This window comes from Trachurus japonicus, chromosome 20, assembly GCF_045865225.1.
Source record: "Trachurus japonicus isolate A0001 chromosome 20, Traja_1.0".
NCBI lineage: Eukaryota > Metazoa > Chordata > Actinopteri > Carangiformes > Carangidae > Trachurus > Trachurus japonicus.
Window position 1 is genome coordinate 17,491,864 of NC_140926.1, and position 16,613 is coordinate 17,508,476.

General features: G+C 41.8%; 1 protein-coding gene across 7 annotated transcripts in view; it reads left to right on the forward strand.

The window, feature by feature from the left end:
• Positions 1-15,979, forward strand: part of smarcd3b (SWI/SNF related BAF chromatin remodeling complex subunit D3b) — a 41,556-nt gene extending 25,577 nt beyond the window's left edge. For 2 of the 7 annotated variants that reach the window (XM_085762779.1, XM_085762776.1), the window contains exons 3-14: positions 385-474; positions 3,086-3,128; positions 5,066-5,188; positions 5,489-5,614; positions 6,370-6,465; positions 8,826-8,927; positions 9,235-9,396; positions 9,685-9,782; positions 10,625-10,760; positions 11,938-12,060; positions 12,846-12,947; positions 13,046-15,979. In XM_085762779.1, coding sequence (XP_085618905.1) covers positions 385-474; positions 3,086-3,128; positions 5,066-5,188; positions 5,489-5,614; positions 6,370-6,465; positions 8,826-8,927; positions 9,235-9,396; positions 9,685-9,782; positions 10,625-10,760; positions 11,938-12,060; positions 12,846-12,947; positions 13,046-13,099 — 1,255 coding nt within the window. In that variant the 3' untranslated portion in view covers positions 13,100-15,979. The remainder of the gene's footprint in view (positions 1-384; positions 475-3,085; positions 3,129-5,065; positions 5,189-5,488; positions 5,615-6,369; positions 6,466-8,825; positions 8,928-9,234; positions 9,397-9,684; positions 9,783-10,624; positions 10,761-11,937; positions 12,061-12,845; positions 12,948-13,045) is intronic. The other 5 variants (XM_085762782.1, XM_085762780.1, XM_085762783.1 and 2 more) reach the window with 3 other exon arrangements.
• The last annotated feature ends 634 nt before the right edge of the window (positions 15,980-16,613 follow it).

The following is a 16,613-nucleotide window of genomic DNA, read 5'->3' on the forward strand; positions in this document are numbered from 1 at the left end:
TACCCCCTTTTCCATGTGATCCACCAGCTCACAGTGTGTCCATTATCAGTGTATTGTCTGTCTATGTGTGTGAAGCATGATTGTTTTGGTTCACTGAGAAACTTTGTTGAATGAGTGTGTCCCTCAGACGAGCAGGACGCCTCCCAGGTCCTTCTCTGCTGCACTTTGTGCGTGCATGGACACAGTTACACAACCATCCCAGTGCCTGCCCTTGTCTGAGTTGCACCTACTACTAACAGACCCTTGAACTTAACACACATCCAACACATACAGACATACAAACAGCCAGAACTACCAGGTGTTACTCCTCTACTTGCTGCCACTTGAGTGTGTGTCTCGTCACAACTCTAATCGGACAACCTTCGAATCCTCACCAATTCTTAGGAAGCCGGTCGGATTCCCCGGAGCCAATGAGATGCCGGCGAGGCAGATGGACATGAGAGAGCCCCAATCAGATCCCACGCTCGGATCAAAGTAGGAGTTTATTCTGCTGCATGTCCTATTCTTACGTTTGATGACTCTGGCCTATTTAGCCTTTCACCTCGGGTCCAGCACTCCCTGAATGAGTTGTTTTGGCCGATCGTAGGTACAGGCCTAGAGGTTGACTTCTAGTGGTGCATGCTTTGGACTGGAGCATGGCATGATGGAAACAGTTGTTTTGCAGCAATAGTATAAAACTAAAGTAGAATCCAATCTGAAACCCTTTTTAATTAGTGTAGAATGGCGGATTGTTGTGATGCAGGTTTGTGTTTTCCTTTGCATTGCACCCCCCCCCCCCCCCCGGATCTTCCAGTTCTCCTTGCAGCAGGCTTGTTTCAGTATTTGGCATGCTGATGTAACATACTGCCTCACAGATCGTTGCAGAGCTCTGTGATACAAAAAAAATTCCCCACACTGCAAAAAAGACCCCCTTCTACAAACAAATATAATATCCAGAAATTTAGAGGAATCGGATTGGGAGATATGGCAAATATACTGTACAATGAGACACTAGAAATAAAAAAAATTAAACGAACAGTTGTTATAGAAAAACAGTTGCCAGCCATCAGAGGCTTCTTCATTTTTGATCTAGTTCTGTTGATTAGTTTATTGTCATCAATGTTAATCACCTTCAAAAAAACCCTTTGGACTATAACCTCCTACATGATTGTAGGACATTAATGGGAAAAAAAAAGTTTGGTCCTGACTCCTGTCGGAATTTCCACAGTACTATTGAAAATTAATATTTTTCTATTAGATCTCATATTGATAAAAAAAATTGCATTATTGTTCTTTCCCATATATACTGTACGTATAATCACCTCAGTCCCTCTATTCAGATACTTCTTCAGATTACAAACAAGACACTTTCACTGTATTGCAATAGCCTATATACAATATATTATTATTTCAATAAAATGACCTGTCACAGTAGATGTTATCCTTGTCACCCACCACAATGTATCAAACAAGAAATCAATAAGCAAACACAACTAGATCAGGTGAAAGCAAAAGACTCCCCAGCCTTTAAATCATCAGTCTGACATTTTGAGGAATGTGTTTATTTGCTCTCTTACCAAGAATTAGATCAGAAGATTAATACATCTCTCATGTATGTTACATATGAAGCTATAGATAGCTACCAGCAAGTTAGCTTAGCATAATGACTGGAAACAGGGGGAAGAGCTAGCCTAGCTCTGTCGAACTGTTGCAGAATCTGCCAACAAGCACTTCTAAAGCTCATGGATTTACATTACACCTTGTATTTTAACTGCACAACATCAATTGTGTGTGTTTGACAAATACTGTAGGCTATATATGTAAAACATTTCATTGTATACATTTGGACAGTGCAAGGTTAATTGTTTCCTTAGCTGGCAAGATGTTTTCATCTTCCAAGATAGCCTAACCTAAGATAGCCTTCTGCTGCTACACCTTATATTTAGCACAAACATGTCAGTTGTCAGTCAATCTTCTCATCTTCAACTCTTGGCGTGACAGTGAATCCAATATTTTCTCTTGCTTTAAATCAGTTTTTTTTTTGTTTAAAGACTCGATAAAAGCAGTGAACCTTGAGAAATTCACTATAAATGTGCTTAACATTACCGTACAGTTCAGCTCAATTAAGGTGTTAATACTTCAAAAGAGGAGCACAGAGAAGGATCTAAAAAACCCTGAGATATAAATTCCTCTGCTTATTTACACCATTCAACGCTCCACCATGAGGACGTAGCCTATCACTCACAAGCCAAGATTTTTTTTCCCTATGATGAGAAAGACAAGACAAAATCATCTTAAAATAAGTGATTCTGACCCTTTTTTTTATTTTTATAATTGTTCATTTTACAGTGTCATTCTGCAGGCAGCGACATCGGCACACTTGCATGAATTTACATGGATGCTCCACATATCACAGGTGTCCACAGATGCCGATGAAATATTTAAGGACATTTGAATAGAGGAGTGAGCTGCTGTGGTGTTGCTTTTGTAAATCAGACTCACCTAGAAAGAAAAAGTTCAGTCAAAGACACCAACTTGGCACAGGTTGTCTTATATTGTGTCCCTCCTCGGTAAGTATAAAACAAACAAAAAAAACCACGGTATATCAGTAAACATATGTTGCTCTCTCACAGCAGGAAATGCCTGAGAATGAAAATATCTTCACACACACACATACGTTCTCCTCTGTGGAGGAACTCTGCATTCCTAAAAGCTCCTTAACACACATCCTGTCACCATCCGTGTCCTGCTGCAGCGGCCCCAGTGAATCTGCAGAATGTGTGTGTGTGTGTTTGTGTGTGTGTGTGTGTGTGTGCATAAGTGCGGTGAATACATGTCAGGCAGGAGATGTGTGATGTGACACTTTTTTGGCTGATAGAGGCTCTGGCTCTCCAGGTGGACCGCTGCATTTCAGAGAGCACATAAGCGCACACACACACACACACACACACACACACATACGCATACACACACACACAGCTGGGACGCTGGGGTGCTGGATATGGCCCAGCATTTTAGCAGATGGCCTGGGTGCTACGCTATCAGTCACCATAGTAACATGCTCTCTTTTTCCTCTTTCTCTCTGTCTTTCTCTCCCTCTCTCTAGTGCTAAGAGAAGGAAAATGGCAGACAAGATTCTTCCGCAAAGGGTGAGGCTGCATATTTTTTTTTACCTTTGTTGCTCTGCTTATTCCGTGTGCGTGTGTGTGTTATTATCTTTTGTGTGCGGAACAGATAAATCCTGGCCGCTTTTTTGATGTCAGGGGTTCTTGGAAGGTGCAGAGGGCCAGATGATTATGTGCTATTTCCAAATGAGGAGAGCGAGGATGAGGGGAGCGATCCGGGGAGGTTTTTAGGGTTCCTTTTTTAGGGTTTCGTTGTGTTATTTTAATGGTGGCTTATTGATTTAAATTGGAATAGTCAGCGGGATATGGCAGGGATGAAACCACAAGTAGAGCCGAAAGAGGCGGCAGAATCGCCACGTTGCCACAGGTGAGTCTGTGTCGACTGAGGTTTGATTTTCATCCCGTGGACTCTCCGTTTTTGGCCCCGTGCCACGCCATAACCTCACCGTGTCCTGGCTGGCTCGCAGAAAGCTTTCACTCTGAAACTATGGAGGTCTGGACACCGAGTGTCTGGGCTCAGGTCTTATCCCCTAACATAACCCAGACAGGGAGATAGCACTATGGCATGGCTATGGGGCGCCACTCCACAATAATGAGTCAGGGACAGGGAATGTCTGCCACACTCTTGCGTCTGCTCAGCACCTCAGCCCGGGGAAAGGCGGTGAGATTCAGATAGAGGAGGAATGAGAGGGAACAATGAAAGCAGCCATTTAGAAAGAAACATGAAAAAGGACAGAAGAGGGAGGGTGGAGAAGGAACGAACTGTAGTGTGTGTGTGTGTGTATGTGTGTGTGTGTGTGTGTGTGTGTGTGTGTGTGTGTGTGTGTGTGTGTGTGTGTGTGTGTGTGTGTGTGCGCAGTTTGGTAAGCAGCAGCCCTCGAAGCTCCGAGGACTTTCATCAGCATGGTAATGTCTGAGTCCTGGCTGTTTGGCTGCACACACTGCATCTCATTTTTATCCCCCAGTGTCCCCGGGATGTTGTGGTCCACCCTATTAATGATGGACTGGGCAGCAGTAAAGAGATATTTCTCTACCTATAGCACCTTTCTATAAGTTAAAGAGAAATAATCATTTGGAAATAAATAAGTCTCATACAGATTTTTTAATATTACTCATTAAATTTCTCACAGTTTTTTTTTTTTTTAGTAATTTGAATAATCTGATGAGGGGGTTGTAATGGTAAAGTATGAATCTCTAAGCCACCAGGCTGCCTTGAGTTTAACATCGACCTCCCCACTGACCTGCTGTTGATGCTGTAGTACAACCTGATGTGCAGCTACAACTTTGTTCAAAGCTGCTGAACTTGATTTCAAATTCAAAACACGATCACACACTTTAAACAAGCAGTAAATATATGAATATAAATAAGACACCTGGACTTTGAGAATATTTCACATAGATGGGATGGCGAGGTCGTGAAAACATGACTGTAGGGTTTCACCCATTAGCCATTAGCTCTGCTTACAAGCTAACCAAGTTAGTGGATAAGATCTACAAACTAATAAGCTAATGTAACAAAGTCTGTGGGTTTTTTTTTCCAATTATCTATCAACTACTTAGCTGAACTTATCTGATTAGGTTCCTACGTTTAGCTCATTATAGTGCCTTATGTTAGCATTTCCTCCACATGAACTAGATGTTTCTTTTTTCTCTTCTAGTTAGCCATTTTGTCAGGTGATGTTAGCTCGCTTTATCTTTACCATCAAGGTCTATTCTTAAAGATCAGATGTTAAAGCTATTAAGAGCGGAAATAACAGGAAACTGGATGTAAAGTGTAAAAATGTCCTTGAAAAGGACAGCAGCAGACCCCCTACCAGGACCAAGGCTGGACAGAAAGCTAATCTGCTTAAGCTCTTTAGTGATATTCAGATGATGTATGACTTTTTAATCCTGTGAGTGTGATATTACGGTTGTCCATCTAAAGATTTTAACGTCAGATTGTCCTCTCCCTCTCTGGGCAGATCCGTGAGCTGGTCCCTGAGTCTCAGGCCTACATGGATCTGCTGGCGTTCGAGCGCAAACTGGACCAGACCATCATGCGCAAACGCGTGGACATCCAGGAAGCACTGAAGAGACCAATGAAGGTTAGGAAAAGACATCATGACCCACAATGGGTTAGGCTGACCTCTATGCATGACAAAGGCTGTATTGGATAAATAAAAAAAACGTATTTGCATTTTCTTTCTCCTGTCATAACACTTCCAACAGAACATTGTTTTAATTTTTTACCTTTTTTTGTTTGCTTGTAGGTTATTAAAAAACACAAACAAAAAAGATTTGACTTCACACTTCTCCTGTTTTGTAAAGTGATTCACGTCAGTTTCAGCTCATGACTTTGTGGAGTGTCCCTTTAAACTGTGGATTGTTACATGCCCTTGTGTCAGCAGCAAAAGCGTAAACTGAGGCTTTACATATCCAACACCTTCAACCCCGCCAGACCTGATGCCGACGACTCCGACGGCAGCATTGCATCATGGGAGCTGCGAGTGGAGGGGAAGTTGCTGGATGACGTGAGTTTTCATACACAGTGCACATGTATCTTTATTAAATGTACCTACCAGCTGTTTAAAATGGGCTTTTTACATGCACTACTTTAAGATTTTTTCTGGGACACTGATCTGCTGCACAGTTTAGTGTTATGTCATCTCTGGCAGATGAACCCAGTGTGAGGCAAATAGCTGTTTATTTAAATTACTGACATCATAATCTTCCTATTTAGTGTGAAAGTATGATGTTGTTTGATCGCAAAGCCGCGCTGGGCAGTTTTTTGGCCTGCAGTCACGTTCGCTAATGAAGCGCTCGAACAATGTTGGACAGTAAAACATGTCGGAGTTTAAAGTGATTGATTGCTGGTGTGAAATGTGTTTATAGAGAGTGTAATACAGCAAGGAAGGCAGAATGATCTTATGTGAAACTTATGTTTCTGCGCTGTAAGCTTTGCTTCAAAAAACTCTGATGTTCTCAGCAGTCCGGGGCAAGGCCGTCATTTCACAGCGGTAGGAAGCATTTAGGTTTCACAAACCACAAATATTTCTGGTTGAGCTCTGAGGAAGTGGACCCTGAGAATGTCTAGTGTCTCACTTTCTTTAAGATCTCTCTCGGCCTCTTGTGGGTTTTTTGATTAGTAATGTTGCTATAAGTGAAGACATGAATACAAGGGTTTGCGTTTGTGCTCTGTTTCGTGTTTGATGCGTTTGTCTTTTTGTGTGCGTCTCAATTTTAGACATTAACTGACCACAACTATCTCTGTGTCTCTGTTGTGTAGCCGGGGAAACAGAAGAAGAAGTTCTCTTCGTTTTTTAAGAGCCTGGTGATCGAGCTGGACAAAGACCTTTACGGTCCTGACAACCACCTGGTCGAGGTCAGTCCTAACATGGCCGCTGCCCCCTGCACACACAGGAAGGGGCTCTGTTTAAGAACCACACACACACACACACACACACACACACACACACACACACACAGAAACACACCATCTACTCAACCTCTGACCTGCTCGTACCACATGAGTGCAGACATCTCAGCTTCTGTCATTAAAACCAGTGTTTTTGTATCGAACATGGATAAACACTCCCTGTAAATGTCATCAATACAAACACACTATACACTAAATGCTGACATTCACCATTTGGCACATTTTTGAAAATGTTAATCTGAAATGTAACATCTGTAGAAGTAGAAGTAGAAGAGGAAAAAGTACTATTTTTGTAGCTATGATATAAAGTAGCTGCAAACTGCAATAAGGTAAGAGCAAGTGCCTGAAACCTGGTCTTAATGCCTATTTGCTGCTTGCATTATTTCACCGTGCTGTGATAAATCGATACACTAAAGCCTCATTGTTAGTTTTATCTCTTTGTACCTTTTAGAAAACATTCACAACTTGCCCATTGGTCACGTTGCAGGTCAGCGCTTTTCATTTGAGATCGCATCCATTAGTAATAAAGAGTTTGTATGCTGCACAAATCGGTGAATCAGCCTGTTCAGCCATGCAGTCAGGGTCAGTGACGACCTCCTCATCATGCACAGCAGCGACTTTCACTTAAAATTGTTTTTTTTTTTACCTCATGTCTGGTTGAAACACTCACCCCAACTAACCTGTTCTTTTGTCCCCATTCGATTAAATAAAATAATAAAATAGATAGATTTTTTATTTTTTTTGTAACAACAGAAAGGAGATTTTTTTCTATTTCTCTTTATTTTCAGCATTGCAAGGTTGTTTAAACATGCAGGTGTGAGAGCTGGAGCAAACAAGTGCTTCCTTATTAAAAACAACCATACTCTGCCCTTGACTTTGTATCTTCACAAAATGTATTGACTTAAAAAAACACTTTAGCAGTTTCAGAGTGAAAATTATGACTTCTCAAGGTTCCTTCTTTTAAAAGCATATTTGAGCAAGGCACTCAGGTGCTTTGCTCTGAATGATTTTCCATCAAAAGAATTTTTTTCTCTGCAGAGGTACAATCAGTACTTAATCTGCTCTGAGTCAGCTGAAGAGTTGAAGGAAAGCATTACACTGTATTGCATGCCAAGTTAGTGTTTAAAGTGCTTTTCTTTTCAGATCCTAAGCAGAAAAATGGACACATAAATTAGATGTGTGGTCAGATACATAGGAGGTCCTGTGGTCCTGTATATAAACACAAAGGCTGAAACTGTGAATCTTATGGCAATAGTTGTGTTTTGCTCGGCTGGTATTTTTGCTTTATCTGTAATTTCACGTCCTCGCTGATTGTGTGATCTTGGGCGTGATAACATTCAGCTTCATGGCCACATGGTAAACCTTTTGCTATCGTGGTTTTTCTCGGTACAATGTGCACAGCAAGTTTCAGAAATCTGCCTCTCACCAAACCACGGACTCTACTCTGCAGGCCGAGATCAAGGCAAAGCAGGCACAGGTGCATTCATGTCCACTTTCTTTTGCACATTACCAATTCTCCAGCTCAATTCAGCCTCAGAATTCTTCTAGTATATTAAATATTAAGAAATAATCAAAATGAACGTAAAAAATGAAAAACATCCTTGGGTCTTGGAAGTATTGGACTATGAATGTGGTTAATTTCTTGGCAAACCATCTAATGGTTAAAGGAGCTAACGTTAGCATTACTTACTGTTTAATCTGCGGAGAGCAACCCTTTGGTTTTGCTTCTATTTCTATCATTTCCTTTTTTCCACTGACGTTAACATGCTAACATGTTAATCTGTTGTTAGTCACTGGGGTTTCCATCTACCCATTCTTATTTGCATTTTTAAAATTTGCACACAAAAAAAAGCCAGAAATTCGAAAAAAGGCGGAAAATTCACAAAATAAGTTCTTACGCTTAGTGGCATCCAGTCTACACCAGGTCTACACCTTTTGGTTGGGCTAAAATGTTGTTATATGACGTTTACTGACCAAGACCTACTCATCTTTAAAAAGCCATGACAAAAACACAAATCCAAAAAAAAATCTCAAATATGAAATACACAAAACTGCTCAACTTTTGTCAGAAAAGGGTGTTACTTTCAGACTCCAACATTTGTAGTGAGACGCTGACTGAAAAAAAAAAAAAAAAGGTTTCAGGCCCTTTAAAGCAGGAATTAGTAAACAACTCTGATGAGCAACGTGTGAAACAAACTGATAATGAAGTGTGAAACAAATGAAATGCAGACCATTCAAGTCTCGGATCGGCTCGGTTAGAGCTGCTTCGTCACTAAAAACAGCGTCGTGTGCTTTTGTGTTTCCAGTGGCATCGCACGCCCACCACCCAGGAGACGGACGGCTTCCAGGTGAAGAGGCCGGGGGACGTGAGCGTGCGCTGCACTCTGCTGCTGATGCTGGACTACCAGGTGAGGGCGCCACGGCGGTCCCACAGACGCCGCTGCCCAGAAATAGACTCTCTTCCTCCGTTACGACTGTGTGACTAATCCGTGCAATGAAATCAGCTGTTGTAGTGACAACCTGCAGGCCTCGTGTCGCTGATAACTCCGCAGAAACACTATAGTGCATTTAAGACTCCATTTCCAAGCCTGACAACCGTTTCTAAGCCGGGGGGGGGAAACATGATAAGGGTGTCAGATGTGATGGAGTTGATGTAAACGCTGGGAGGTAGGCGGTAGTAAAAAGTGTTGAAATGCAATTATATCTTCTCCGCAGCCTCCCCAGTTTAAGCTGGACCCTCGCCTGGCACGCCTGCTTGGTATTCACACTCAGACTCGCTCCTGCATCATCCAGGCCCTCTGGCAGTATGTCAAGACCAACAAGCTGCAGGACTCCCATGACAAGGAGTACATCAACTGTGACAAGTACTTCCAACAGGTACGGGGCTCAGGGTGTGCTACGAATCACGCCGCAGATGCATAAATATTCATGTCACTGTTGCTGGAAATATTTTACTTACATGAGCAATATGGAAAATGTCTGAACCGCGGGAGCTCACAGATGACATGTGACACAAGCGCTGTATTTCCAGTGGCATGTGAAAAAGAAAATACCAGGGAGAAAACATACAATAAGGGTTTTAATCAAATCTAATAAATCAGATGAGTAAGTTTTGGGGTTTTTTTGCATTTTAACTCAGTTTTTTTTCCTCCAATTTCTCTATAGATATTTGATTGCCCACGGCTGAAGTTCTCTGAGATCCCTCAGCGTCTCACCAACCTCCTCCTGCCCCCAGACCCCATCGTCATCAACCATGTTATCAGGTAATAATAATAATACTAACTTAATCAAAATACCCAAGGCGCTTTACATAACACGAGCGGGGGGTTTGGGTGTGTGGTTAAGGAAACAGATGAAGGTAGGTAGACTCTTGTGTTACTGTGCGTGGATCTCATCTAAGCAGAGAAAACTCCTTTTCAGCAAAGGCCTTGCTAAGACAAACGACGCAGACAGATGACAGAAGTATGAAGAAACATTTATAAAGCGTTTCTTTTAATTGTATGTTTTGCACACGTCCCCCTGGTGCTGAATATTGCGTCTTTGAGGAGACCTTTTATCCTTGCATTGTAGAAAGGAGCGCTTTAATTTACAGAGCTATAAATGTCAAACCGCAGAGGTTTGTTTTCTCACAACGACCTCAGCTCTGTGAAAATATTTCTTCAAGCCTTTTTAATAGACAAAAAATATCATATTTTTCTTTTCATGTTTTTTAATTATGTTCATTACTTAAGATATAATTGAACATTGAAAGACTAAAATAAAGTTAAACAAACCACAACGGTCCAGCTGACACCGTAAACAGTTTGTGGCTGCAGAGGACTGAACTGTCAAAAACTAATTAAAGTTTTTGCAAGTTTTGTTACAGAAATACACAAAACTGTTGTTATGCACCATGTGGTTACAGGGAACAAAAGGTGAAAGGATGTCATGGGAGTAATTGTGTTTATTAAAACGTTTCTTCTCAGGTTCTGTAATTATTTTCCCAACTGCCACTTATACATAAAAGGTTTTTTTCTTTTACATTCCATCCCTACACTTTGGAGTCATTACTCATTTTCTTCTTTTCTTTACACTCTCTTTCATCTTTTTTTCTTCCCCCCATCAGTGTGGACCCCAATGACCAGAAGAAGACGGCCTGCTACGACATCGACGTGGAGGTGGAAGACCCCCTGAAGAGCCAGATGAGCAGCTTCCTCCTCTCCACCGCCAACCAGCAGGAAATCGCCTCGCTCGACAACAAGGTGAGATCACCGGCGTCGCAAAACACACACACACACACACACACACGTGCACTCCTCACACACACACTCGCGAATTGATTCTCTCTTACTTTGATGCCGCATGTCACGCCGAGGTGATAAGCAGGCTGCCTCGTGGGAGCAGCCATTTTGATTGCATATATTACTTCACGGGAAGCGTTTGTTTTACTGACGGCGGATCTCGCACCCTGCTGTTTTTAAGTGTATTAATGTTTGACCCAGACACATTTTAAACTCTGCAGCTGACATTTCTGTCGACGGCAGGTTGCTGTGGGTGAGCAGGAAGGAAGGGAGGGGCAAATAAAGTGGTTCAGAAATACATTCAACCCCAGATGCTAATTTTACCTGTTTGTGTGACACACTTTTTCATTGGATTTACCTGCACTTTTTCACTGCAATCAACACACGGTGCTGAGGTGCAACATACAGTACAGAGGAAGATGCATGATAAAAAAAAGTCACATGTGGAGAAAAGCTGGTGTTCGATAAAACCAAGCTGTAGGTCATGAGGTCAGCATAGTAAATGTCATTTGACTGTGAAATTGGGTGAAAATTGATTCAGGCATTGACAGAATATATGAATGATTGATGTCTTCCTGTGAAAAAATATATCCCCAGTTATTGGCGAATTACATTTTAAGAAATAACTGTATTAAAAGGTTAAAAATATATATGTTTATCAGTTTGTTTCTTCTGTAGCATCATTCCCTGAGCAGTTGTGTATTTGGTGTTTGTAAGGTTTCTATTTCTGGGCCGTTGTATATGGGAGAAAGGTGATGATAATTCTAGGGGCCCAGCGACCAGTAGGGCCCCCCCCCAAAAAAAACCCAGTAGTCTAATCTTTGTATGACTGAATTATTCTGCATATGACCCTGATTAATACTAATAGTAATGCTGCATTAGCATCAACACAAAGTAAATGAAAAATGATAATACATACGTAGTCTAAGAAAGAAGGGGAAAAGTCATGGGGCAGGGGCCCACTTTAGTATTCTTTCAGGGGGCCCAGAATTCCTAGCAACGGCCCTGAGCATATATAGATGACACATGAACATGAATAGCTTTAGTTGTTTAGATGTTGCAGCTATGTGAATATAGGAAGCAATGTGAGTTGTATTTTTTTTCCTTGATGTACAGCGTGTTGCTCTTCCTCTCTCAGATCCATGAGACCATCGAGTCCATCAACCAGCTGAAGATCCAGAGGGACTTCATGCTCAGTTTCTCCAGAGATCCCAAGGGCTACATTCAGGACTGGCTCAAATCCCAGAGCCGAGACCTTAAGGTTGGACACTACGGCTTCTATTTACACACACACAGTGTTAGACTCCTTAAAGGGACATTGTGTATTTTCTCCTGTTATCTATTCACGAAAATCGATTATTTCGTTCAAAAGTATGTTTTTCATTAATCAGTAATCCCCCCATCAACAAACTGAAGTGTTCCGGTAAGCTCTGAATTTGCGGTTCATATAATTCATATATACATGGAGCGGGCAAGCTGTACCTCAGGTGGAGGTGGCGTCTGTGAAAAGTCACCGCGGTAACGCAGTGAGGAGGAATGGAGCGTTACACTGATGCTGCATTCACGTGCAGTCGGGCAGACGGCCGTTGGTAACAAACCAGATTTCATTTTAATCACAGAAGTCCAGAGAAAGCCGGTAAAACGTGGGTCAGGTAAACAATACGACATCACCATGACAACATATTGTCACGTGTTTTGTTTTGCCTCATCACGTTACGTGCAGCGGCTGTCGTCCGTCTGCCGTCTGCCCAATTTCAGGTGAATGCAGCATGAAAAATACTATTGAGTTGCTTGCGATATACAACCGCAGCGCTAGATGGGAGTAATTCCTACACAATGTACCTTTAAAGCTGCTGTTATCTAGAATATCTTCTTGATGTTTGGGTGCAAAATAAAATGCAAAATACAACTGATAAAAAGTTTGTTTGATGAGTGATGACGTTTTTTACATCCACCTCCAGATTATGGTGAGTTTGATCAGCTATAACATTATTGGTGGCTGTGATTGGGGTCTCAATGCTTGTGCCTTCTCTCCTTTGTCTGTAGTTAATGACAGATGTGGTTGGAAACCCTGAAGAAGAGAGGAGGGCGGCGTTTTACCACGAGCCATGGTCCCAGGAGGCCGTGAGCCGCTATTTCTACTGCAAGGTGAGGAAACGGCACCTGAGTGACTAAAAAACATCCTGTTGTTCTGCGTCTCGACTCTCGGCTGATGTATTCATGTTCTTCTCCTCCCAATACAACAGATTCAGCAGAGGAGACAGGAGCTGGAACAGGCCTTAGCTGTCCGCAACACCTAAACCAAGGCTCTCCTGAATCTCTGCATCAGAGCCGTGTGTGTGTGCGTGTGTGTGTTTGGATGTGTGTGTGTGTGTGTGTGTGTGTGTGTGAGGCCTTCGCTGTAGTCTGCTGAAACAAAATACCTCTGAAAATGTTGGTAACTTTAAAAAAAAGAAAAAAGAAACAGTCTTTGTGATGGCGAATACATTAAATTCTGAAGGTTTGTCCAATGTTTCGTAAAGGAAATTAGAAATTGGAGCGAGGAGGTTTTCACAAGACAGCAGCGATGTGCACGTACGGAGCCAGATCTCAATGCACAAATGCATCCACTGCGTATTCGTTCCGTTTTGTGCAGGACTGTGAGGACCCCCCACCCCCCCCAACAATCGCTTATCGCATACATTCAGATGCGTGGTCGACCCCTCAGAGGCCCTTGGATCACATCCATCCTCGGACTCACTTCATCAGCGCCCTCTGCTTTGTAAATATCGTCACTAGCGACCCCCCCACCCCCCCATCCCACCCCCCCGTCCTCTCAGCTGTGTTTCTGGATCCTCATCTCAGAGAGTCTGCTGCTGTTTCCCACAGAGACGGACACGACGTTAACCCACAGTCGATCCTCACGGCTCTCTGGACAAGTCCTCATCCTTTATGTTGTCCCAGCTCTTTTTAAAACAGATGTTTGGGTTTTTTTTTTTTTTTTTGAGGCGTGATTGACTGTGTATGTGTTTTCATTTGTTACAATTCGATTTTTTTTTAAAAGACTGATTAATTACACCAGCAAAATTGAGATTAGAGTGCGACACATCGGGTGCATGCAGGGAATCGATGCTATCTATAAACCTGAGGTGTGGACTTCCTTCATTTTCAGGTTTGAGTGGATTGATTGGACGACTACCAATGTGTCTCACTTTAGTCTGATTCTCCAGTGAAGTGATTTAAATTCCTACAACAGTATTAGCTAAGTTACTATCTGAACTAAAGTATTATCATATTAACAGCTCCTTGTCTGTTTCTAGCAAGAGTATAGTGTTTTAATGAAGGATAAAAACAAGTGTTGAGCGTCGTAACGATAGCTTTTCTTCCCTTAATCATAGCAAAATGCAAATATGCCTATAAATGTTGAGACTTGTTGACCGATTTGTTCAGTCAGAGTCGCTCACTGCCTCTTCCTTGTGTAGTATCTTTTGCCAGTTAATGTTTTGAAGGTGTTACCAAAGGTTGCAACAAGAAGAAGAGAACATGATCACTGAAACAGAAATGGGGCAAAAGAAAATCCTGATCTGGGTTCGAATGAAATTGCAAAAAAAAAAGAAGTCCTTTTGGCAGTTTGGGCTCAACGCATCCAAACTATTTAAGTAGTTTGAGGGAGAGTTTACTCCCAAATGTTTTCCTATGGCGGTAACCGGGCCTCAAATTCTCCCAAAACAAACTCTAAAGCTTTTTTTTGCATTACCACTTGAGCCCAGGTTTGGAGATCTTTGTCCATTTCTACACTTTTTATGTTACATGAAGAAAAAAGTTTTTTTTTCTCTCTTTTCTAGAGATGTGAATGTAAATAAATATGTTTTTTTTTCTCTCCCCTTAAGAGGGCCAACTGTACAGTATACAACAGACTATTTGTGTGTGTTTGTTTTGGGGAGGGGGTGAGGGGGATTATGGGTATGAGGGTGGGCGAGTTACATGGTGCAGTATGGGAGCTCCATGAGTTTTGAATTAGTAGAGCAGGAATGTTAGTGTTCCTCTGTGTACTATCTTGGGTTGGGGTTGGTTTATTTTCGGTCCATCTCGTATCTATCGTGGGAGCTAGAAGCTGCAACAAAGAACGACCTCCCTCACTTCCAATCTCAGTAGCTGTTAACACATGATATAATCTGCACCAATCTCATTTTACACTCTTTTTTTTTTTTTTTAAACGACACTCGACTTGTATGTATATCTTGTAATCTCAGATGGAGGATTTGTTTTTGTTTTTTTGTTGTTTCCCAGCAGTCAGTTTCTAGCTGGAGGCTTTTTTTTTTCTTTCTTTTTTTTGAGGGGTGGGGGGGTTTCTTTGCACTGTGCTGTAACTTTTTGTCGGGACTCTCTTTTTGTCTTTGGGTGAGACCCTCTTTGTTATCCCAGCATACACAAGAAGTGATTGGATGATTTCACGATGACCTATGCATGCTCCATGGACATGAATTAATCCATCTGATGAGACGGTGTGTGTTGTACATATACAAAAGCTAGCATAGCAGTCTGTGTGAAGAGCAGAGGACTCATCACCTTTGTTGAAATGCCTTCTGGAAACTCTTTTTGCCAAAAATGATATGCCCTACCAGCAACTAACTGTAGGTGTGGTTTTTTTCTGAACTGTGTTTTTTGTTACTCTGACTAAGTTATATTAACTGCACTCATTAGAGGAGAAACTAGTCATTGGTAGTTATCTTAGTTCTGTGTTTGACCCAGAGTGATTTCTTTCTTTGTATCGCCCAGGGCATTCACATTGTTGTCACTGAGTCACTATCGCCCTCTTGTGGGGGAAACGAGAAGTTGCGAGAAGCAGCTCAGTACCAGGAATGTCTGATCTGACATAAATGTCTGACAGACAGACAGATCTGCTGTTACTAAAAACCTTGACATACAGTCGACATGTTTCTCCTGACTCCCTGCATGTGTTTCTGAAGAGCGAGGAACTGCTCTTTCTCTCTGTTTACACTGTTGTGAGAGGGTCACCGACAAGAAGATTATAGTATATACATGATACTGTATATCTGTAATGAGCAAAAACTTGTTTGGGTGATTAAATTCTACAAGAAGAGGAATAAAAAAAAAAAAAAAAAAGGGAAAACAGCTGTGACATTGCGAGACAGCCTGGATGTAAATAAAGAAGCGCTTGCCAAAGTTTGTAAATGCCATGATATCTAACGTGTCTTTTTCTCACTTCTATGACTCACTATGTTTGGACGCCTCCTGTGCACACACACAGCAACACATTTTACCAACTTCACTCCCTCTGTGGGGAACACGATGAGACCTTCTTGTGCTTTTGCTGCAAAAATTTGCATATTAACGTAACCGTATTGGACTGACCTTCTACAAGCTACATAGAGCAGGATGCTTCTCATTTAGCAGCTGAACTAAAAGATAAGATGTGAATATGTGATAAATGTTTCCATTCTAAAATAGTCCAGAGGAGGAAACGGAGTCCTTCAATGTCACTGTCACTGATGTAAAAAAAAAAAAAATCTGCCACAGTCAGAGAGATGGTGACAGCTGTAATTTTTTATTTTCAAGTGAAGATTCTGTGGAAATACATAGACAGTAAATGTCACGGGGATTAAGGTGAGGCATTAGGGCGGTTTGATTGCCCTTTATCTCCACTTCGAAAGGTCACGGTGTGTAAGGAAAGGTCATCTCAAAGTGGAACCAGCTGCATTCATCAATATATGAAGTCACAAACCTCAAAGGGGGGAGGTGTGTTTTTTACTGCATAACTAATGTGACTTTATAAATAATGCTGTGTGTGTGTGTGTGTACTGCTGCAGTAAA